This window comes from Chlamydotis macqueenii, chromosome 26 (genome assembly GCF_036417535.1).
Source record: "Chlamydotis macqueenii isolate bChlMac1 chromosome 26, bChlMac1.mat, whole genome shotgun sequence".
In the NCBI taxonomy this organism is placed as follows: Eukaryota; Metazoa; Chordata; class Aves; order Otidiformes; family Otididae; genus Chlamydotis; species Chlamydotis macqueenii.
Genome location: NC_141581.1, coordinates 3,899,418 through 3,923,223, shown reverse-complemented (window position 1 = coordinate 3,923,223; position 23,806 = coordinate 3,899,418). Strand labels below are relative to the sequence as shown.

The 23,806-nt window shown below is 42.9% G+C and overlaps 1 protein-coding gene and 1 long non-coding RNA gene across 6 annotated transcripts in view; one reads left to right on the top strand and one right to left on the bottom strand.

The window, feature by feature from the left end:
* Positions 1–2,259: 2,259 nt before the first annotated feature.
* LOC147597555 (uncharacterized) lies at positions 2,260–8,166 on the bottom strand. Its single transcript, XR_015261171.1, has 3 exons — positions 7,630–8,166; positions 6,821–6,923; positions 2,260–4,112 (listed from the first exon to the last, which is right to left on the bottom strand). It is a non-coding gene; the product is annotated as an uncharacterized LOC147597555 (long non-coding RNA).
* Positions 8,167–8,764: 598 nt separating this feature from the next.
* PTBP1 (polypyrimidine tract binding protein 1) overlaps positions 8,765–23,806 on the top strand; it is a 30,945-nt gene continuing 15,903 nt past the window's right edge. For 2 of the 5 annotated variants that reach the window (XM_086767441.1, XM_086767440.1), the window contains exons 1-2: positions 8,776–8,908; positions 13,014–13,044. In XM_086767441.1, the coding sequence (XP_086623567.1) occupies positions 8,901–8,908; positions 13,014–13,044 (39 nt within the window). In that variant the 5' untranslated portion in view covers positions 8,776–8,900. Of the gene's footprint in view, positions 8,909–8,999; positions 9,020–13,013; positions 13,045–23,806 lie in introns of those variants that run through there. The other 3 variants (XM_086767443.1, XM_086767442.1, XM_086767444.1) reach the window with 3 other exon arrangements.

The window sequence follows — 23,806 nt, the reverse complement described above, 5'->3', positions numbered from 1 at the left end:
ATAACATCCTCAGGAACATATGGGCCAGCAAACAGAAGACGTCCGCTGCGTAATTATGGCACTGACAAACCAATTGAACCTCAGCAGCTGCCGCTGGGGAGATTTCATTCATTCCCAGTATTGCCTTTTAAACTTAAGTGGCACTGGAACAAACACATCCTTGATCCAAGTAGCAAATCATTTGGAGCTTTGTGTTTAACAGAGCTGAAGCCCTGGGAAAATGATGTCTTTATTAGCCTGTATGACAATGCGGGCCTCATGGCAGGCACACAGCGGTTCGATGTGTCAGTCCGCTGACGTTCTCAGATGTGTTTGGACATATTTGTTCTTGAATCAATGTGGAAACAAGGGCTTCGATGCAGCTGCGCTGCTGAAGTGCCTATAAACTGCATGCATGACACCAAAAAGTATTCAGAAAGGGGAAGAGGGAGCAGTTTTGCCAGTTCCAAAATAGAGCCGGTATGTCTCTGCGTTCCTGGCCTCGCGCTACGTCGCGGCCAGTATTGCGCTATATACGTACTTATGTATGTCTCTGTGAGGGCATATACACCTTTCGATTATAGGACGCCTCTTCAGATGTTGCTGAAATTTCTACCAGTACATTCGCTGATATACTTTAATGAAAAATATTTTTAAAAGCCATGTGAAGAATCCAGTCAGGATACATTTGGGCGTGCTCCAGGCATGCATTCTATAACCGGCAAGATTAGAATAAATCCTGCGCAGAATGGAAGCCTAGTGAAGAGGAGGTAGCAGTTGTTGCCAGCTGCATGTGCAATGTGAGGTTTTTCTCTCCTGCTAGGTATTAGTTTTGATGATACTGCACGAGCTGATCAGCACAAGGCCTAATTCTAATTATGCTCCTCTTCCCGAAGAGAGCAATACCTATTTAGACCCGAGTACCTACCAAGCATGTTATGGGGATATTCTTAAAGGACATCAGCCCTTCATTGTGCATCATGGTAAAGAAGAAAAAGATCAACACTTTATGCTGAGGCAAAAGTAAATATACCTTTGCAACCTTTGCAACAGTAAGCTTCTAAGAAAGCAGTAAGATCCATAAAATATTCAGCAATGATTCCTGGAAAGTAGTCACTAAAAATTCCTAATTCATTCATTTGCAGCAGTTCATTGACTTTGGTTTGGCAACACAGTTAAAGAAGCTGTCTGTGTGTTCTTCCTAAAAAAGACAGCCTTGGGACTATATTCTAAAATATCATCTTGCTGATATATTTTTTAAAGTATTCCCCTGGATCCTTCAGGAACTACTTAAATGCTGCCTTTCCTAGAAGGTTGCTTTAGAAATGCAAGCAAGAGTTCCCAACAAAACCAATTTCTCTTATTCGCTGGTGGAGGTAATTGTAAACATTATCAATCTAACTATTACTCTTAGCTACAAACAGTTGTAGAGAGAATGGAAGCTGGCTTACACGCAGCAAAATCCAATGTGCTTACAGTAAGAGAGTGCGGGTTGCAGACATACACAGCGAAGGGAGAATTTCTAGATGCTCTGCATGTGTATCTCTATCTCTTTCAGGGCCCCTTTTTTCATTTAAATGAACTGTGCTCAGACTATGAAATTCCCCTGTCTGGAGTCATCTAGCATCTGTGTGATATCCATTGAGATGGCAGATGCAATGGGAGACAACCTGACGACAGAGGACAGAGGTGATGAGCTAGCATTTCAGTGAACAATACCTCTGCCTGACAGGTGAGCGATGGAGAAGCTTCGGAAATAATGCATGAGCTTCAGGCTCCCCATCCCCACCCGTGCTGCTCACCTGGTAGCTGCCGTTTCGTTTACCATTCCTCTCTTTTACAACGTCAGCTGCGCTGCTGGAAGAATTAGTATAACACAGCAGCCCAAGAATGACTGGAGAAAACCAGGTTACTGGGGTGCTTTTGAGAGAAACAGGCAGTAGGGCTTGCCGTTTCTGCAAGACCTCTTTGAAACCTGCTTGCTGAGCCATCGAGACCCCCTGAGTGGTTTATCAGAGAACTGGCACCATCATTAAGGGTAATAAAACAAAAACATTGTAAGGAAATGAAAGAGCAGTCCAGACCATTTCTGAGCAGATTTGTAGCACGGGAAAGCGACTGAACCGCACTAATCTTTCATTGCAAAAAATGCCCCTGAATAAAGAAAAAAGAAATGTAGAACTGCAGCTACAGAAGAGAACAGAAATGACGTTTATTTCCCTGCCCTAAGACAGCACGGGGAGATGTGCTTGTAAGGACGGTTGTTTGTATAAATAAATGTTCATTCTTGGCAGTGGAATGCAAACTATGCTGAAGGGCTGGAAACAGACCACTTTGTAAAGCTGAGGCCAGAGTAAGGGAAAGATGAAGCGAGGTTGTGGGGAGGAAATTCACATTCATTTTTAGCAACTTGGAGAGTTTCTCAAGCATGTTTGACATTTTTAATTATGCTGATGTAGAGCCTATTCCAAGGACAAAAGAAGTCAGGATTACAGGATAAACAATTAGGAAATTTCATACCAGCCAGCTAGGGGTAGTGTTGCCTGTGGGTTTGGAGACTTTGCTGAAACACAGAATCATCTTTCATACTTTCTAGACAGATGGAATTTGAATGTCTTGCAAAATCTCCACCTAGATCAGGAGACTCAGGTCGTGGTCTTACAAACTTTTACGAAAGGCGTATTTTTTGTTAGGCAGGAAAGAGATTAGTTTGAACGGCTGCTATTTGTCCAGGCTTTCCTGCAACGTTTCCTGAGAGGGTAGGAAACAATCTTGCTATGTTTATACCAATTGTCTCAGAATCTGAGGCTTTAAAATGGAAAATAAAACTGAAATTTCTCGTGGAGAATAAGATCAGCTCTGTGGTATCAAATCACAGAGTCATGGCCTGTTTGCCAGTTTTCCATGCTCAGAACATTCTTCATCGTGACTGCAGCATCTCACTTTACATGCGTACCGGTGGAAAACAGCTTCACATGCTTGCTTGCCCACCTTTCTTTCTGAAGAATTTGAAAACAAACACACCTACATTTCAGTTTCTGTGTCAAGGGTGATATATATGGCATTGGAATGGCAAGAGTTTGGCATTTGTTGTTGAGCAGAAATGTTTCAGAAGCATCATACGGGAGCAGTTTCTAATGCAGACCTGCTCGATGTCCCTCAGACACCCTGCTTCATGTGGCAGCCTTCAGAGGAGTACAGTTGAATAGGAACCTGCATTCTCTTTGAGATAATGGAAAGTCACAGAGGAGGTATCCAGCTTTGGGGCATGAATAAATCATTAAGGTTATGAATTATTCAGTGATCATCCCTCCAACATGTGCTACATTCAGGCTCCAAGAGGCAGTATCCCTATTGTGTGAGTTTTCTTCCCAAACATCCCAACATTACAGATGTTGGACAGGCCAATGAATCTAAATATTCAAACGAAATTACGGGAAATAAAATAATAATTTAAAAAAATAGCAGTAAAGAGCTGATCGAAAGAATTGAGATACCTCAGGCTGGCATTATAATGCCCAGACAATCTTTTAACTCGGTGGCGTTCTTGAAGCAAGTTGTCCACAAGTTAGAATCATAATGTGAAGTATGAATAAAGAGTGGCTCAGGAAATTGGAAACACAGGCTGGGGGAAAGAGCTGGAATTACACGCACAGAATCAATACAGAAACTGACCTAATCTTCTAGTAACCTGTGTCTGACACACACACAAAAAAAATTAATGGGTTTTACCTGGATTTCTCAAATGCCAATATGCCGTCTTGGTAGCACCTATTAGATAATTCAGAATTTCTGGGCTTAGGAATGTGTTGCAAGATCAGTATCTCTGCCCTGTGGTGCTTTTTAAACATTCCATTTACTACGAGCTGAAATGGGTTGAATTAAGAGAAGGACTGGGTTGCAATGACTGGAAGGATGGCCCTGTTAAATCTGTACTGCTGTAATTATTTTAATTCCGCACCCCAAAATCACAGAGCCTATGGCCCAGGTAAGCAGGGGCAAGCCACGATCCCCAAGCAACACATGCCGACAGTTTATTATCTTAGAAGGCTGCAGGGAAGAGTTGTAGTTCTGGTGTAAGTTGCAGAGGATATAGTCAAGCCACAGATTAATCCTCACCACTCCAGCACAGACTGGAAGAAAAAAAAAATTCTGTGTTGAATAGCCAGGAAATGGCTGGTTCATCCTCCACAGGAAATGAGTCACCCAAAAGCATCGCGAGGAGCAGAGAAGACAGGGAAGTTCTGAAATAACATGGACTGATAACAGCAGAGGAACGCATACAGATAGGTCTCTCATTTTGTCACAGATTATAAAGAAGGAAAGAAACATAAAATATGACCTGTTGTGATTATACTTACAAATTTAAGTTGATATAACTACTTGCAACACAAAATAATATCTGTAGATACAGTTTGGCAGTCCTGTTAAAAGGTGAAATCAGAATGTGCAATGGCCACACTAATAAAAGTTCAAAGTGCTTTTCAGCTTCGTCCCTGGAAGGGAGGCCTCAGATTGTTGTGGTGGCACAGCTGTCATAAAAATCCAGCCTGGGGAACTTGAAGGTGGTTTGAAGCGTTTACTTCTATTTAATACTGAAGGTACACTAAGGTCAATTCCAAAACAATTTATTTATCAAGTACCAACTGGTACACTTTTTGATAATACTTTATGCTGCCAAACTCTTACAGACCAGTGGAAAAAAATACTGCCCTTGCTACTGATGTATTCTGCTTGTAAAACCACACATCTGCAGTTAAGAAATTAACTTTTCCCAAGCCCTGGAACTAACATCGCTGGCTCTCCGTGTATCACGCCTTTTCCTCCAATAACCTCAGCTGCGTAGCTTACGACTTCCACCCGTGACGCTTCTGGTCCCTCTCCTTTCCCCTTCCCTTAGGTATGAGCAGAGTGAGAAGATACCTGTCCTCTCAGTCGTTCCAACTTTTTGTTGGACTGATAAATGCAGCAGTGAGTTTGCTCCTTCTCTGCTAGCTCTGGACTAACCATTTCCAGAACTGTGATGTGGCATCATGAACGATGCACAAAAGAATGTTCTGGCACTCTAAGATGTTGCTAAAGCTGCAGATACTCTTTAAAACGAAACAACCGTGTTAATTGAAAAGGGGGTTAAAATAAATAAAAGCAACAAAAAGAAGCAAAAGTGTTTGAAACATCCCCCAAGTTTCATTGTACTACATTAGTAGCAAAGTTGTATATGAAAGAGTTTCCTGGTTTAGGACCTTGCAGGGTGCTGTGAATAAGGAGGGAGGAGGGGAACTTGCAGGAAAACAATTCTCATGAAAACCAGTATCTAGGATATACCATTACGCACAGCAGTTTGGGTTCCTGAGCAGAGACAGGGTTCTTATTTTCAAGTCACTGATAGAAACGTTGGGTGGAAGAGGAAGGAGAAGGGGAAAAAAAAAAACTTTGCTAGTTTGCAAAGGAACTTATGTAGAGAAGCGCCCTGTGAACGTAGGGCAGGCTTCAGAGCTATTTTAAAAATACAAAGGAAAAAAGGCAGGAAAAGGGTCTTTTTTGTTTAAGAGGGTTTTTCTTCCCTGCATGGTAAATTACATTCAAAGAGATAACATAGGCAGGAAGGGCTAAAAAAGAGAAAAACCTGGGTGTGTCCCACCAAGGCCTTTCTAGCAAGTGAGTAAGGGGAGCCGGGGGGAGGGTGGGACCATTTTGCTGGATTGTACAAAAGAACCTGATTCATATTTTTTTCCCTTCTCCCTTCTCTTTATTTTTCATATCGCCATTTTCATGTGGGTTTCATTTCAAAACAAACAAAAAGATACAGCGAGGCAGGTCTTTCTCCCAGCAGTTTGTTTTGTTTTGTTTTTTTTTTTTTAAATAAAGTATTATTTTGTTCTTAAATGCATTTTCCTGTTTGGCCCAGAGAACGCCTGCGTGTTACCCAGTGCTACCGTCAATCAGTTTGCTACCACAGTATCTGAAAAAAAGCTGTCTAAAAAAAGATGTTAATATTACAGGAAAATGTCTGATAAAATATTGCATAATCAGCATTTCTGCTAGAACCAGGGAAAACCTGAGTGAGCTTGCACAAACCTGAAAAGAGTATTTTAAGCTAGACCACAACTGCATAGGAGAAATCTTTGAGAAGTAATAATTCTTTGGTGGCATTCGCCTGTGTTTGCTTTTCCAAAGATACCTGAAAAGCAGCTGGGATATCTGCACGTGCAGTAAACTAATGTCAACAGCCACTAGAAAACCAGATATTGTTCTTGCTAGCCATCAGTATCTAGCATTAATGATTTTTTTTCAAAGTCTTTGCACCATGTTTAGGGTTCCCTTCTTTAGGATACGCGTCTTTACAAGCAGACTGAAATATCCTGTACTAAAAAAAAAGGAGTAATTCTGTCTCCATACCTTCCTCTACTACGAAGGGATTTCTTAGTACATTAAACAGATTATTCTGAAGGGAAGATAAAACGAAACACCTCCATGGGAAATGCAGCTTAAAATAGGCATCGTTCAAGAAAGTGCAGTGCAGCTTGTGAGACGGGAGTTAAATTTTTGCTCGGCTTTGATCAAATCACTTTATCTCTCTGGCTCCCAGCTCAGCAGCTCTAAAGCGGATTGCACAATCCCATCATTTTCCCATTCTTTGCCTCATCGAAGTTGTAAATCTCTTATCTGTGGCAGAAGCTGAGCCTTTCATATGCAGTACCTAGTAAAAGAACTTTGGTTTCAGACGAGGCCTTTAGTCGCCCGTAGCGATAGGAAGGAACATACTTCTTCATTTTAAATTTCACTGCTGGAACAAAGGCTGGGGAGCCCAATAAACCAAAGATATAGAAATTAGAGTTACCAGCTCTTGGTAAGATCCAAGCTCAATGGAAGCTCTTGCATTTCACAAATGGTGACAAGAACAAGGCAGTTAAGTTGATGTCTGGTCCTAGCCACCAAAATATCTGAGAAAATAGGCATCTGGCTATAGGAACCAACACAGTAGTACGTGTTTGGGAGAAAATAATACATGGTTTCTCTTTTAACTTTTTTTTTTCCATATTCAGTGTCTACTGTACACTTCAGAAAGGAGAATATAAAATGCATGTCTGTACCTGTCAAAGCTACCCAACATTAAAAGCAGAAACACTGCCCAAGGATAAGACTCCAAATTTCATTTGCACCCTTTTTAAAAAAATCTTTTTTCTGAACCCTTACATACGTCCCCCTGACACTGCTGTGTTACAGCTTAGGTGTTTCCGTCAGCAGCACTGATCTATATTAGTGCTTTACTGTCTACCACTGACAATAGAGGCGGATTGGCAGAATTGTACAAATGTTTTCACAAAAATGCCACAAGTGGGTGTGCTGGTGAGGTACGAAGGATCCTTTCTACAGTAAGACCAGTATTATGTTGCCTAGAAACTCTCAAAACAGAGTCGCAGCTAATGAAGCCAAGATCAATGTGGACTGGACATTTGATATTTGATTCAGCGCTACACAAGGGACTTGTAGCGAGGTCTGGGACAATTAATTCTTGTGCTGCAGTCAATGGATAGAATTATGACAAGCGAGGCAAAGAAAATGAGTAATTGCTAGTAGAATTCCCAGTGAGCAAATACTGTCTATATTTAAACAGAGACACACATCTATGGAGGTAAACTGCTTTACCGAATGATAGTGGAGAGGAACGAGCCATGTCCTGATGCATGGGGGGATGATCCTAACATCTGCTCTGTCTCCACCAGGATCCTGGTCCTCATGTGCCTGTTCCCGCACAGGAACACAGTAAATGCAGCAGCACTGTCTACAGCAGGAACCAGACAGACCCTCGCTTCTCCCGGATTTTTTTTTAGGGGCCTTCATCTTGTGGCACATGAACAAGCTCAACAATCACTTTGAAGGGTGCCACAGGAAGTATCTAACACAGGTAAGTCCGTATAGTAGGCTTAAATTTACTAAAGATAGTCCAGCACCTGAAAAGGAAATCTTCTAGAGGTTTGAAAATCCCCAAAGATAGAAAATCCATGGATTTTACCGGGACCTCTGCAGAAGTAAGACCTACAGGCAATGACACACATCACAAGTAACACAAGGTTATCTAATTAACCACTGAGGTCCACATGGCTGGAAAAAGAAGAGTGTCAGGAGTGTAACTTAGGAAAAAAAAATTATCCTGATGCCTGAGCAGAGCAGGTAGGTGCTATGTCTTACCTCACAAGTTCTCTCTCTCTCTCTCTCTCTCTCTCTCACACCCACTGAGCAATCTTTATCCTTTAGATATTAACTGCAATTAAAGAGACTTTATCCTGTATCTTAAATAAAACTGTCTAGCGCCATTAAAAGTCCCCAGACTGGCGGTGTTAAATAATTAGCCTAATTTCGGCGAGGCGCGCGCTCTCCCTTACTCGAGATGGCAACGGGCAGGAGGGCGCGGCTTCCCTGCCCGTAGCCAACATGGCGGCGGCGGCTGGGCCGCTCTCGCAGGCCCCGGCCCGCGCAGCGGGTGACACCGAAACGTGCACGCTGGGGCCCTTGCCCGTACTCAAGATGGCGCCCAATGCGGTTATCCCATGCCCTGCCCCCAATCAAGATGGAGGATCCGTGTGGCATGTCGACATCCTTCCCGCTCTCAAGATGGCTCCTCCCAGCCGTCTCCCTTCGCCTACCGAATCGCGCCGCGCACCGGCGCTTTGCACCGCCCCTCATCCCGCCTGCAGCCAATGGGCTTCGCGAGGGGCGCCAGGGCGCCAACCCCCGGAGGCGGGTGGTCCCCGCCCCTGCTATCAAGATGACATCTCCGATAGCCAATGGGGCGTTGGCGCGGGTGAGGCGGGCCGGGCGCCGCCGCCATTTTGTGAGTCTATAACACGGAGCGGTTGGGTTCGTTCCTGCTATTCCGGCGCCTCCACTCCGTTCCCGACGGGTCTCCTCCGTGTGCAATGGACGGGTGAGTCCCCGCCGGCCCGGGCCTCGGCACGGCCGGCACCGTGCCGAGGGCCGGGGAGCAGCGCTGCCGGACCCTTCCCGGGGTGCAGAGGAGGGGGAGACAGCGGCGGAGGTTCGGGACCCACGCTGGGGGCTGGGGCGTTACCTGAGGCGGGGGGGGCGTCGAGGGTGCGGCCGGGCCGCCCGGCTGAGGCGAGGCAGGGAGGGTGCGCTCGCCAGCGGTGCGGGAGGGGGGGTGTCTCCCACGCGGGTCGCCCTCCCGGAGCCCCTCGCCCGGGGGGCGTGGGGGGGAACGGGGGCGGCCCCTGCTCCGCGCCCGCCGCCCCGCCGCGGCGCCTCGTGCGCGCCGTCCTCCCCCAAGTTTCCAAAACTTGGCCCCTCCCGCCTCGAGGGAGCCGCTCCGCGCCCGGGGGAGGTCGGCGCGGAGAAGGGGCGGGGGTGGGGGGGGAAGCGACCCTTGACGAGGGGCCCGGCCGGCTGCGAGAGCCGCGTGGGCGTGCGGTTGCGGGGGGGCCGGGCCCGGCTGCCTCCGTGGCGGGGCGGGGGGCAGGGAGAGCCGGGCGCGGGCGCACCTGGCGGGGGGGGCGCGGGCGGGTGATTCACGCCGGGGCCTTGCTCCTATTGTCTGGCGCTTTCGCAAGCGGGGGGGGGGGGGGGGGGGGTTTGGGGGGGGTGCTCTCGCTGGATTTTCTTTTGTGAGCAGTTTTTCGGTCAGCACAAGTTTTGCATCGCTTCCCGAGGAGCTGTAACGCTTTCGGGCGCGCCGGGAGCCTCGCTAGAAGTAAGGTTTCCATCGCAGCGTTACCTGAGATCCATAGGTAGAGCAGAGCTGTTCTGCTCCCTCCTCTCTCTATTGTCCGCTTCTGAACTCCTTCGGGACAAAACTTTCCTCCTGGACTGTTTGACTCGTCTAGTTTTTCTAGAGCGCAGCTCTTTTTATCTTGGGCAGCATTGATTTCTCTTTAATCACCACCTCCTCCGGTGTCTCGCTTCAGAAGTGTTTACTTTAAAACCGACTGCTTTTTTCAAGACAACTCTTGTCAGAAACCAGGTCTCCATATTTCTCTTGTCTTGTATGGCGTATTTTTTTAGTGATCTGATTTTTGTTTCTTCTAGAGCTCAGTAGTTAAAATACTTCTAAAGGCCTCTGAGTAAGCAGTTTGTTTTCCCAGAGCCTTAAGTACGGGAAGCCCAAATTAGTGCCTCCTCGCTTCTTGCCTCCGAACACTAGTCTGGTGAGAATTAGGCGTAGTCACATGTCTGGGTTTTTTTGCAGACTGAAAAGGTGGCACCTCAGTGTTGTTTTCATCTTTAAAAAAAAAAATCTTATTAATTTGTGCAGTTCAGATTGCTCTGTTTCTTTTAACAAGTTGCTCATCGTGTTGAATGATAATTAAAAACAATCTTCAGCATACGAGATCATACATTCTAATGGCAAAAATCAGTTTGTCAGCTGTCTTCACCGTAGTTCCTAGGAAAGCTGCTTTATTTTGTGTGTTAAAATAGTTATTTTACTGTAGAAACTTTAGTGTAGCATGTGAGTCTTAATTATTCATTATCTTTTTAAGATCTGTTTACCCTGTGAAAGCTATCTCCTGTTGAAACTTCAAGAGCTGCTTCTGAAGATGGTTTTACATTTTTTGCCTGGCTGGCAGTGAGTGGCCTCTCTGGCCACAGGCTTCCTCTGTCTGCTGCTCCACCTAAAATGATACGTAGCTGTGCTTTTCAAATGATTCCGTTTGAATAAGTTGCTTTGTTAAAGTACGTGAGGAGTTCCTGTGGGACATGCTGCTTTGGAAAATGACCTAGAGGTTTTATTGGTGCTGCTAAGTTTTTCCCCTTATCCTATTCCATGTAAAAAGTAATTTTTATGAAAGGCTTTATTGCCTGTTCTTTCAGAAATGAGAAGATTTAATCCCCTACTTAAGGATGACATAGGATAAGTGAATGAAGCTTAAGATACGATATAATTTATTGAGGGGGTGTGTGTGTGAACTGGAAGTACATTGCACATTTCTTGAATAAAAATTCTTAAATACTGGTGGTGCTTGTTTGTGTGGTATTTTGTTATCAAATGAGTTACAACAATATTCCAGGAATCGATAATTCTTGGTAAATAAAACAGCTCTTCCTGTTGGATAATTTTAAATACTATCCCCTGCTAAGGCTACTTTATGTAAAACATTTCCTGTATGAGGCCCACAAGAGGAACAGGAAGTAAGAGAAATTGCTCTGGGGTAAGTTTGAGAGTTTTGGAAAGTTGGGAGATTCCCTCTTCTCGTTATGCTTTGCTGGAAATAATTTTTTAAGGTTATGAAAATCACTGGGTTAATGTGTGTATTTTAAATGAAGAAATGTGTGCTCGTATTTAGTAATCCTAATAGCATGATTATGATTCTTCAAACTGATACGTGCAGATGGGTTTAATTAGTTCATTACTGCTGGCCCTCAAAGTGCAGCAAAACCCATCTGTCTTCGTTGGTGACCAGACACCAGGGGATTGCAAAGCCCAGCATTCTCATACAGAGCATTCTTGAAGTAGTTCACTTGGAAAAAAGGAACTATCGCGTGGCTTCCTGGCAGCAGCCATTGGACCAGACTGGAACTCCAGCTGTAAAGTGCTGGGTTATGATGACATGGCAGGTTGGTTTTTAAGAGGAAGTACGAGGAGCTGAGCTGGCTTGTTCTTGTGTTAGGGCTTATTTGTGGAGCTGGTGAAACATGAATGACTTCAATAAGATCGAGCAGTATTTAATTCCCTGAGAAGTTAGGAGTTGTTGCAGGAGGGTAGGGAAGGAAGAACTAGGAAATGCAAGTTCTCTAGCATTAAATCATTTTTTGTAGAATTGTTCTTGAGTACCTCAGATTTGGTATTGCTGTTTTTAAGAGTGACTGCCCTGCCTTCTGCTTCTCTGCCATGTTTCATTAAAGCTGCTGCAGGTCTGTTAGCCAGCCCCTTTTGGATCATTACTCTGAAATTATGGTCAGCTCTTTGAAAGATAGGAGTTGAAACAGGCAGTGCTGCATCTATGTCAATCTAAAATGATGATTTCTATTTTCAGTTTTATGTTGCTGCTTTACAGTGGTTTGGAGTTTATGTAAAAAAAAAAAATCTTCAATGCAAAGGTATAACTGAAATCCTTAGACTGTCCTGAGCACTCCCGCAAAAGAGCGTAACATACGTAGGTTCTGTAATTCTCTGGAAGATTACCCAAGTACAGTAAGCCAAGCTGTGGAGAAGTCATTCCTTGTAGGCTGTGATATATCACGTTCACTGCTGACAAGAGCTAGCACGAGTTGCTTGGGGTACAGCTGATGCTGTGTTTCATGCTAGTTAATCAGGAAGTCCCATTTTAGGAGATTTAAGCATATGTGGTAGAGTTTAGTAACTGTTGTTTTTTTTTTCCTTCAGGTCGGTGTTAGGGGACAGTACTATTTGTTTTCCTAAGTAGAAAATACTTGATCAAGGAGTTTTGTGTACAGACATACCCCGGTCTGGGAGCTGCCCGGAACTCTTCAGTCCCTTTCTGATTGCACTCTCTTCGTCTGGCCCTGGTCTGACTCCAGTGGTGTTAGCATGGCTGGAGGGCTGCTGGGAGCCTGGCGCAGACTCTCGGCTTGGCCGAGAGAACAGCCTGAGCTCGGTGTGGTGTGTGCTGGCTGGCTGTGGTACCACTGGAGCTCTAGCATTAGTAATCTTCACTACTGACTCTAGAATTGCAGAAGTGAATATTGGTGCTGGACTTGACTCTTGATGCTTTTGCTCTTGGTTAGTCAGAGGTGGTGTTGTAGTCGCATCACTTTCCTGTGAAGAATGCTAGGCTGTGTTAACTGTGGGGTTTTGGTCTTGTTCCCTCGTGGTACCCTTGCAAAAAGAGCAAGCTCCGCTATAGGAAGTGGAAGAGCTGCAGTTTTCTGGCACTGCTGGATCTTGGGTCTCCACCATCACCATCTAATAATTTTTCTTTGTATAAACTGTCCTTGGCTCACTTGCAAAGACAACTGTGCACTTTGACTTGCTTTTTTTCTTACTGCTGTAAACTATGCTGGATATTTGTGGCAAACCTATCTAACTTTTTTAATCCTTTTCTTTCTTTTTTCTACAGCATTGTCCAAGATATAACAGTTGGTACAAAGGTAGGCACTTCTCACTTTTTCTCTCTTTTTACACTGCTCAGCATCTGACCTAGTTTTAGCCTCACCAAATGTAGATCTTTGGCTTTAAAGGGTTATTTCTGGTACCGTGTAAATTGGTTTTAACCAGGAGGTAATTTAGTTTCATGTGCATTTAAAACTTTTATTATAGCTCAGCATCTAGCTCTTGGCATTTGGTCATTGATTATCAACTGTCAGAAAAGAACTTTATTGCATTTAGAAACAGCCCTTTCCCCTATGAAAATGTCAAGCCATGCTTGTTTTTTTGTGTGCTGGGCCAATGCTTCTCAATGGAGAAATCGGTCCTTTTGAGAACTTTATTTCCTTTGTTTATGTGAATTCCTGTTCAGTTATACTTTAAAAATCCTTCTGCCACAAAAAAAAAATTGAGTGTTCAGCTGTTGATTTTTATCTCTTGTGAGTACAGTAAATATGACCTTTACCCTTCTAGTCTCAGGTTTTGAAAGTGCAGACTTAGCCCTGAAACTCAAAGTGCTGACAGGAGCCTCCTTATCTGCTGTGCGTGGTAATAGGCTGTTGTGTTCACAGGATAAAAGCTCGTTCCTGTGAAATGTTAAACTGGAATGCGCAGGATGGGCTGGCACTCCTTCATGTAGTAAAGATTTTGCATTTTACTTTGTGAACATTGTAGCTAATGCTCTGGGATCAGGATTACAGTAAGTTCAGCCCTGTGAGTTCTTTTTGTTAGGTAGCATGTGTGTGGATGTTGGCCCTCAAAGTAGTGATCTGACAGCTTTTTCTTAATGGCCCAAAATGTGTGGTGTTAGTGTCTTCGTTACTAAGAAGGAGTTGCGTGTGGCAACTTGAATAGGCTGGTGAAGTGATGCAGTGTGTGACAGGACTAATCTGAAGTGGAGCTGAGCTGGTGTAGTGTGAGGTCTGTTAGGTCTACCAAAGTGAAGTAGGAGCATTAGGAAGAATTTTCTCCTACACAGCAAATAGATTTTGTATTGAAAGTACAAAATTAGATGTGACTGCTGTTAATTAAGCCTAGGCATGTTTGTTAGTGCTCGAGGGTTTTCTGAGAGATGTTGAACACATGAAGGGGCTCTGTTTAATGGTTGTCAAGGCAAGGTTATTCTAACTTTTCTTCATAGGAGAATTTCAAATTTGAATTAATCATAGTGCCATAGTAGAGTCTTGTTCTGTTTGAGAAAGCTATCTGCTGCTAGGAGTTCAGTTTGCCATCAGAGGAGGAGGAAAGGCTTGAGCCTGGACAATAAGGTTGGCTAATAGCTTGCAGTCATTATAAAAGGTGAACTAAGTCATCCCTTGACTGCTGTAGAGCAGTTTGATTCAACATCTTCTAGTGAACTGATTAATCTAGGTAAAAGTCCCCTCAGTTGGCTTTTACGATGTGTAATTTGTAGCTTTAGGTTTCTGCAGCTTTAAGTGGTTTTACATAACTAAACTTGACCAGGAAGCTTCTGAAACTGTAATTGTAGCCCTCAGTGGATCTTGAAAAGCTTCAGGATGTGGTATTGTGCGCCTCATCGCTCCCGTCTGTGGGGGTGATTTCAGTCCCTAGTGCAGTACAGTCAGTTGTCTAAAACGAGTAATGGGAGAAATCCCATCCAAGTGCTTTGGCTCCTAGCACAGGACAGAACTGTATCCATGATTATGCCAGTTGTTTAGTGGAGTGGGGAATGGTGAGACAGAAGCGTGCATCAAAAATGAGGTTTCTTGTCAAGGCAGGGTTTGAGAAAGTTGAATCAAAATTTAAAGAGTGGCAGAAGCAGAAAGGAATGTTGAATCATCTTGATAAAGGTAAGTTTTAAAATTATTTTTAACATAGCCATGTTACCTGATTATGTTTAAGACACTGCATATGCCAGTGTAGATCACGTAATTGAAGTACATTCTTTAATGTTATGGTGTAACGTGTCGTGGATTTGCTCAGGTAGCTTAGGATCCTGCTTGCACACAGCTGGGAACAAAGTGAAGGCTCCCCTTGTGCTTGCATCCTCTGTGTGGCTGTGTGCAGGTCAGCTTCATCCAGACAATTTCCCCATACTCTGCCTCTGTTCTGCTTAAGATCCTCTGACTCTAGGACTCTTGCACAGAGAGAGGTACAGACTTTTCTGTTTCAAAAGCTGTGTAATCAAATCATGTATCAATTTCTCTTTAAAAATCCTTCTGTCTGTACTAAGTGTAAAACCTCACTGGCTGCAGCTCTTCTGAAATTTTGATGTTGCTTTTGTGTTGTTTCCACTTCAATCTGCCCTCCTTTGGTTTGCCAATAAGTAGCTTGAAGGGACTGCAGGAGGTTTCTGTAATACCACAGAAGCATTTTGGTGTTGTCTTTGAAATAACTGCAGTGATAGAGCTCTGTTCATCCATCAGCATTTGTTTGATCCCTGGGGCATCACCGAAATAACTTCAAGGATTAACTAATTAACCCCCCCTTCAGAAGCAGATGTTCTCTGTAATTACTTGATAACTTAAAATAATGCCGTGAAACTGTAGTTTTTTGATCTACTGACTTTATAAAACATGTTCATAGAAATAAGATTCAGGTGGAGATAGAACTACTTTGTTAGTGTCTTCTAAAAGCTGTGCTCACAAGAGAGCTTCCTGGCTAGATCAGATGTGAAAGTTTGAGCTAGAAAACTGTTCTTACTCTGAGGTGTAAACTTATTCATTCTTCACGTGTATGTACAAAGAAGGTAGGAACAGTACTCCTTGCAGTTTTTTAAGATATTAGAAGATTACAGTCCCCAAAAGCTGTCAACTCTTGTTGAACTTCAGGCAGGATGTTATGAGACACTGGTAGACCTTCTCAATGTTCTGTTATTGACTGGGATGTCCCCAAAGCTGGAGAATGCTCAGATAAGTAGAAGTGGCTGTAACTTAAAACACTGCTGAGCAGATTGTCAGAGATAACTTAGTGGCCTCTTGGTTGTCCTTCTGCTCTAAGTGTTCCGGGTTGCCAAGTCTAGCTTTGAAGTTGAGGACGTTGTGAAAGTATGTATCAGTTTGCTCAACTTTGTTTTAAAAGGCAGAGCACTGGCACCTTTTTTAGAATTTTCTCAAGTCCTTAATTTACCCCTTTATTAAGGGTACTCACACTCCTATTAATCATTCTGAGGTCTTCGTTATATTTAGGTTCTGTAACTTAAGTCCCAGATGTTCTCATGGTTTACTACTTGAGTACTGTACTGCGTGATGCTGTTGTTTTTAATCAGGATGGTAGTTGTAGTAGCCATTCCTGGGCTTCGCATTTAGCCTAGTCCTCAGGCTCTTCAGTTTAAAGTGTGTGAATTTGTTTAGGAAGCTCATTACAATTCTGGTATGAGACTCTTGATGCACAGCTTTCTGGATGGCCTGCAGATTAGAAACACATGATTTAAGACTGCTTTCCATAATTTCATTGCTGTCTGAAGAGGAAGGAGGTATGGCTTTAAGATGGAGGCACTGTATTTGAACTCTGAGGGTCTGGATCTGATTCCTGCAGTTGCCTCTGAGTAATTTGGTCAAGATCAGTCTCTGTATCTCCTTCCTCTTTCTTTAAGTTGTCTAGATATCACTGTCTCTTTAGGCTGTAATGCTCTCTGAGGAGGACTGACTTACTAGAAAGAGCATGAACTATGAGATGTCATTATTCTTTAAAGTTGGATTTCAGTGGTTGAAAAAGTCTCAGAATAGTTTAGGTGCTGAACAGTCTTGTAGTTTCTTTGTTAAGTTTGTCTCTTTTTGAAAGATGATGCTTCCAGAAAAAAAGTATGCTTCTATGGCATTTGAGAAGTTAATTTTTAAAACAGGGTTTGCTAGAGTGTGATACAGGCTGACTGCATAGAAGTGATTTGTGATCAAGCCAGGATCTTTGCCATGGGAACAGTAATTATGGCTTCAGGCAGCAGGCCAAGAATGTTGTGAGGAAATTCCAGTCCCCTCCTATGGCTTTAGTTAGAGGCTGCAACAAGCTGGCTCTTGTGGCCTGTGTAGCAGGCATGGTCGCACATGTGAGCCACATGTCGGTAGCAAGGTACATGGATGTCTTTTGGCAAGCATCGTGTCAGCTGGGTTTGGTAAATAGCTTGATCCAATCTTTGTTGGTGTTGCCCACAGGTTTTATGCACCTGTGTCTTCAATTTATAGGTAACTGTCCTTTGCAGGGCAATTGGTAGCTCTCTGGTTGGATTGTGAAAACTGTTTAAGTCTGTATTAAGTTTAACAGGAATCTAAGCTGTTGACTGAAGCACAGATGCCAAGCTACCACATGCTTATTAGCTATTAGAGCTGTTTAAAGCAGTTTCTCCATCGCATCTAAACCAATTTTTTTATGTGGCAGCTAGCTCAAATTACTTACACTTGGAAAGGAAACAAGCTGTGACTGCTGTTTAGATGAAAATGAAATTGTGTGAGACTTTCTAGGAAATGATAGGTTAATAAAACGATTGTAGAAGATACTCCATTTTAACTTCAGACCTACTTTGCCCTCAATCTGTGATGATTTAAAAAATAGGAAAATATTTAACACATGAATATATTCAACTTTACCTTTTTAATCCCGCAAGCGTAGGGAGCAACTCTGGTCTCTGAGTCATTGACATCTGTTTCAAGTATTGTCAGACTAGAAAACGTAGATATGCTGGCACCATGTGTGGTGTTATCTCACGCTAGCAGGAAGAGTAAGCATTATTTAATTTCAAATTCTCTGTGCTTCTAGTATAGCTGTCTTTCAGGCTTCGTAAGAAAACTTGTTGAATACTGTGCTTAGTTCAGCAAATGTGTTTTGGTAATCCCAATGTAGTGATTGTTCAGTGTTTGCCAAAGCAGATTGTAGTTATTACACAACTGCAATTTAAATGAGATTGAATTAGTGTGGAGTTCCTTCTGAACCTGCATGTTCACTTTGCCATTTTGCAGATTCGGTCCTAAAATGTTCTTTTGTAGGTTCCATGTTCCCAAAGTGACTCATCCGGCAGTATTTCTTCCTTGATAGTATTTGTATTAAGCTTTACCAAGAACCTGTCTGCTCTGCTGTAATGACTTTAAAAGCTCAAGGTTGACTACTAGTTAAGTTTCAACTTGGGAACAGTATATCATAAAGCTTGGGTGTGTGCTACCCTACAAAGCCAGAATGACTGCATTACTGCAGTACTTGGAGTTTAGGAATTTTGGGCTATTTAAAATGGCCACACCTTTTATTTGCTCAGAGGGCAGGTTTGTTTCACTTGGTGTTTCCATAGCAGCAAAGACTGAGAAAGAAAGTCAGGGAGGGGCTGACTAGATGAGTGGGTTGAGGATCCGGCTTCGCTCTAAAACCAGTGTGTGCTTGAGCTCATAATGCATCTTATTGCAAAATCTCACATTGCGTTGTGTGAGCAATTGCTTTGATGTAACACTTAAGTTTCTAGTGTCTTTTAGGAACTCAAAAATCTCTCTATACTACAGAAATAGTACCAGCTATTGTAGCAGTGTGTATGGTGCGAAAACAATTTTTCAACACACTAAATTTTTTGCAGTGCTCTGACCGATTAAACTAGTTCCAAAGATGCTGAAAATGCACGTGTGTGTATGCTATTGTAAATCTTAGCAGAGAGTTTACCATGCTGGCTCTTTTGTAAAGATGTTGGACTAAATCTTGTCCAGACAAGAGTGAGGCTATAACAATTTAAAAATCCTTAAGTGGTATGTGGCAGATGTTTGCTGGCATTAGCTGAACAGTGTAGTTGAAAAAAAAAAAAGCATGTACTCTAACCCTGCTGGATAGGCTAATGCCTCCACCGCAGACTCTTTATATCGATGTAATGTGCTGACTACTGGGTTGGATTTAATTTTATAAATGATATAGGGGTGCAGTGAGCAATTTGAACTAAAATTATTTCTCCTTCCCTTGGCTTGGTTCTGATTGGATTCTAAATTGTCTTACAACAGGATGAGTGACGGACTGAGCTTGTAGTTGCTGCTCACAGATGGATGGAACAGCAGCATCTCACTCCACTTAGCAGCCACCTCAGAGGCTGCAGTTTTCAGGATCTTGAAGTTATTTTGTGTTGATCCTAACTTTCCAACTTTGCTAGGACTGAAGGAGGATGCAGTTGTATTGTGTGTTCTTCAGAGATATTTTCACAGAAAAGCTAACTCGTGCTTTCTGTTTGTGACCCGAATTGGAATGTTTTCCATACTGCTCTGCCTTTAAGTGACTGAAGTGTTGGAGGCAGGAGGAGGAAAAAGAGGGGCACGGGGGGATATCATGAGAGAGCCTTGCTGGAAGTGAGTCTTCTGTGGAAGTCAAGGAAAACTGGCATCCTTCTCCCTAGTAGTTTAAATTTAGTTCTATTCCTAGCTCTTTAATCTCTGGCAAAAAGTGTGGAATGTAACATGAATGTGAATGATGATGTCATCAGACTGGATTTCTTTTAGTTTCCTCACAAAGCAATTTGAGCTGTGAACTGAAGTATCAAAGTACATTTTTCCATTCCTCTGGGACTGAACTCCTACAGAGCCCTCGAAGCATACTTTAAAGCCGCTCAATTCTTTCTGTGATCCAAGAAATTTTTGCTGCTTTTCTCAGAGCAAAGGGCTTGTGTGAGCTTCTCAATGATTCCTGTGTCATTTTGTGTTTAAAAGGTTATGATGGTCTTTTACTGGGTCCAAAATCTCTTTACAAATGTAGGGAAAGTGCAGGAGAAGAATGATGTTTGCATGCTCTGTCCAGGCAGAGTTACAAGATTTCTGACAGAGGTTTTAAACTGAACTTAAGAAAAGTAGACCAAGGACTTCTAACAGTACAGACTTTTTTCTTGGTTTACTTTGAGAGGGATTTTCCAGCTGCAGCTGTGTTACCTACTTTGCTTTCTGTAAGTGTATGTTAACTGATGGCCTGTATGCCTCCTAAGTCTTTATTTTCACTCACGAGGAGGAGGGATGCTGCTATCCTTAATCCACTTAAAAATTGTTAGAGCGGTGTGAGGTGTTCCATATCAAGAGGCAGAGACTGTTGCTGCTGTGTAGGACTTCCTCAGTGAGCTAGGGAAATACTGGGTTTTTTTGTAGACCTTGGACTTGGCTAGCCTGTAGCTTGCTGGCTTTTGTAGTCATTGTCCTCTTCCTTCCAGTATGCCCCTGCCTTCTTTCCATTGCTGTAATTTTCCTTTCTGCCTGTCACACTTGTTGCGTTCTGGAAGTTGATTGTTACCATTTAGTATCAACTGTTTGCCTTGAAACTCACATTTCTGTGGTCATTTAGTTTGCATTTGTTTCTAGCCTCTTGCACAGGCAGAATCCAGTTGATTTATTGTAATCCATTTAAAATAAGTGACTGGCTCTTAAGTCAAAGGATTATATAGGGCAGCTAAGGATTTTTGTAGTACTTCTAGGTGTACTGGTAGAAGCTGGGCAATCTATGGCTTCATTTCAAGCTATAGTAAAGTTCAGGTAAAATCCTAGTGAAAATGAGACCGTTTATAGCTTTCATATGAATTAGTTGCTTTTTAAGCTGTGAAAGCCTTGACTAATTAAAAATTCTTAGAACTTAGTTGTTAAAACTTTAAAGCAAAAAAAAAAAAAAAAAGACTTAGAGTTTGGGGGGGGGTCAAAAAGATAACTTGGAAAAATATGAAATATTAGAACTCTACTTGGTGGCAGACTTCCTTTCTCTAATCCAGAGAAGAAATCTAAAGGAGTGTGGATAGCAAGACTACACGAAGCATGAATGTTTTATTAAATTAATGCAGCTTGAGCAATAGACCTTTTGGAGCAGAGTGTTGCAGACAAAAGGAGGCTGCTGTCATAGAAACGCTCCCAGGCAGCATTTTACCTGGTTAGTAGTATGCATGCCAACTGGTGTCGTGGTAGAAATAGCCTTACCCTGGTCTAGGCAAGATTTGGCAGTGTAACTTCAAAAGTGGTATTTGTTTTCTATAAACAGGAAGAGGAGATTTGTTAGTTCAAATGAAGAATTTTTTGTAGAGCAGTGTTACTGCTAGCACACTGTTGCTTCTGTTAATCTCATCATAAAAATACCAGCTGCAAAAGAATTAGCTAAACAGAAATGTCAACATAAATTATTGCCTCTTGTGAGCAGGGATGCGAACTTCAGATTCTGAAGAACTGTGTCTGAAATTAAGCACTGCGCCCAGCTGGGCCTCCCCATGGCAGTCAGAATAAAAATGGTAGAAAGTGTTGCGGGTTAACTCTAGCGAGCAGCCTAGCACCCACACAGCTGTTTGCTCAGCTCCTCCCTTCCCTGGGCTTGCATAATTATAAAATTAAATAAAATAATACAACAGAATTTACAGGTTTTGTACTGGTTTTTTTCGATACAATTCACAATACCCAATGGATACGTTGTTGGCAAGAACCTCTTCTAAACCCTTTAAAACAACCAGGCTCACTTTGGTTCCTCTGGGTCTACTGAATTAGGTTACTTGATGTGGAACGCTTGAATTTAGAACATGGTTTTAAAGCTTATTTATAGCTTATAGCATGTACAGAAAGAGAAAACATCGGAGTCTGGAAAGAGATTATCACTGCAAGTGTGAGGGCGGGCGACTGATAGCAGGCTCCTGCTGAAGTTGGCAATACTGAGTGCAGGTGAAAAGAGCACATGTGTTCAGTCTGCCTCAGGTGAGGTCATTCCAAATAGACATTTCTTGTGGTTAATCGCGATCAGCTCCAACAGTGAGGGAGAAGACAAATGTTGACAAAAAGTTGTGGTCGATGCAACTTCCTTCTGTTGCAGGAAGCTTGCCAGCACAGGTCTGTACCTGTGTGAGGATGGCCCTGTAACCAGTGTAACTCCTTGGTGTGTTGGGTGTGCTTCTCTTAGGTTTGTGCTTTAAAGCCCTTCTTTTACAGGGAGTCGGAATAATTTTGGTACAACTGTACAGTACTATGTATGTACTGTCTGCAAACTTCCTTGTCCAGAGAAAAGACCTTGGAATAATCGTAGTTTTCCAACTGCTGTAGTCTTTCCTCTTCGTTTGCATGTGCTTCCAGCTGGGAAGCCTACAAATTGACTGTTGCTGCTTTTGATGTTGAACAATCATCCCCCTCTGCCTCCTGGCTCTGGTCACAGTGGGCAGTGTAGACCCTCTGAGATAAGAGGGGAGTGAATCTGAAATTGCTCTTTCATTAAAGAAACATCGACATGTGGAAACCAGCAGCAGTGAGTGTTCTTTGTCAAAATGCCCTGCAAGTAAATGTTCAAATATGTGAGAAAATGTTTGTTTTAAACAAGCCATTAGGAAAGTTAAATTCAAGGAATTTAAATTCTTTCCATAATAGTATAAATGTTTGTTTTTCCAGTTTATAGTTTCCTAGTGTTGCCTCCATGAGAGCCAAATATGTGGCTTGTTCTCCTGGCATTTCCATGATGGATTGCAAGGGCTGAGTGTGCTTGCACAGATGCATCGATTCATACTTTGAGTGCTGAAGTTCTGGATGTTCAGAAATTTACAAGTTGGTATTTAAGAAGACTTTTAAAAGTTCAAGGCCCATTAGGGCCTGATGTAGGGGTTTCGTGAGGCCAATAAACTTGTCTACATTGGTAGGGTTTTTGTTTGCTGATAGGTGGCTCTTGTAAATAACTGCCTGTTGTATCCCACGCTGCAGAAAGCGCAGCCGTACCTGCGGTGTTGGCAGCAGTTCAGGCAGAGGAGCATTTTTACAGTAAAATGGTGGATTTTTTTTAGAGTTGGAATTATGCATTAATTTGAGTCATCAAAAGAATGGGATCACAGGCTAATAGCCTGCCAGACTAGCTTGCCTCTCACTGTACTCAGGGATCCAGGTGCTAATTAGAGCAGCTGTTAAAAGGCCTATTCCTGATTAGTACACCCTGGTGGAAGGAGGAGACCTTGCTGGATGCCCACAGCCTTTGTGCACCCTGGTCAGTGCTTGCAGGTGACCAGCAGCACATGAGCTGTGGATTTGGAACCTGGCCTAATTTCTCATATTCAGGACATCAAAGTCCTTGAGCCCGTCTTTGAAGAGCTAGCAGTGAGTAGTCAAACAAGAAAATCAAGATTTGAGGGGCAGAGGAAGAAAAAAAAAAACAACCCAAACCTATGTCTGTAATTTGGTGTTCTGGGGCTTCTCTTGTGACCTACTTTTCCAACCTGTTTGCTAGGGGAGCGAGCAGAGAGCTTTTGTTGTCGCGCAGATACTGTTTCTGCAGGTGCCAGCAGATATAGGGCATGGCGGAAGGTAGGGTTCCTGGTAGCCAGTGTGGAGCAGGGTATGTTTCCATTGAGATGGGCGGGAGTTAGCCAAGGCAGGGATGAGCTCTGTTCTTTTTTTCTGTTGATGAAATCCTCTTAGTGTGGCATTTCTGTGTAAGAGTAATGTAGAAAATTACGAGAGAGTGCTTTTATATGTTAGATTGGTGTTACCAGCTAGACTGCTCACAGTTTACAGCGAGATTTGAGGTCGTCTTTGTAACTTATTTGAAACTAAGCTAAAAGCTTCTTTGAAAATCAGCTGTGTGATGTATATAAGTGTAGATTGTGCTAAGAAGTAATTTGTGGTCTTGTTTGCTTTTGTCTTAATGGTGTTTTTCATACCTCCTGCTTGGGTTAGGCTAGTTTTGGTCAGTTGAGGTAGTTTGGGTGACTTTACAGGGAATGCTGTAGTGAATTGAAGCACATCCATTGCATACAGTAATCTGTTCCATAGATCTGTTCAGCTTTATTTGCAGGGAATGGAGAAGTGACAGGCTCCTACAACTCAAACTTTGTGCAAATAGATGGAATGATACCTACAGCTACTAAAAAGC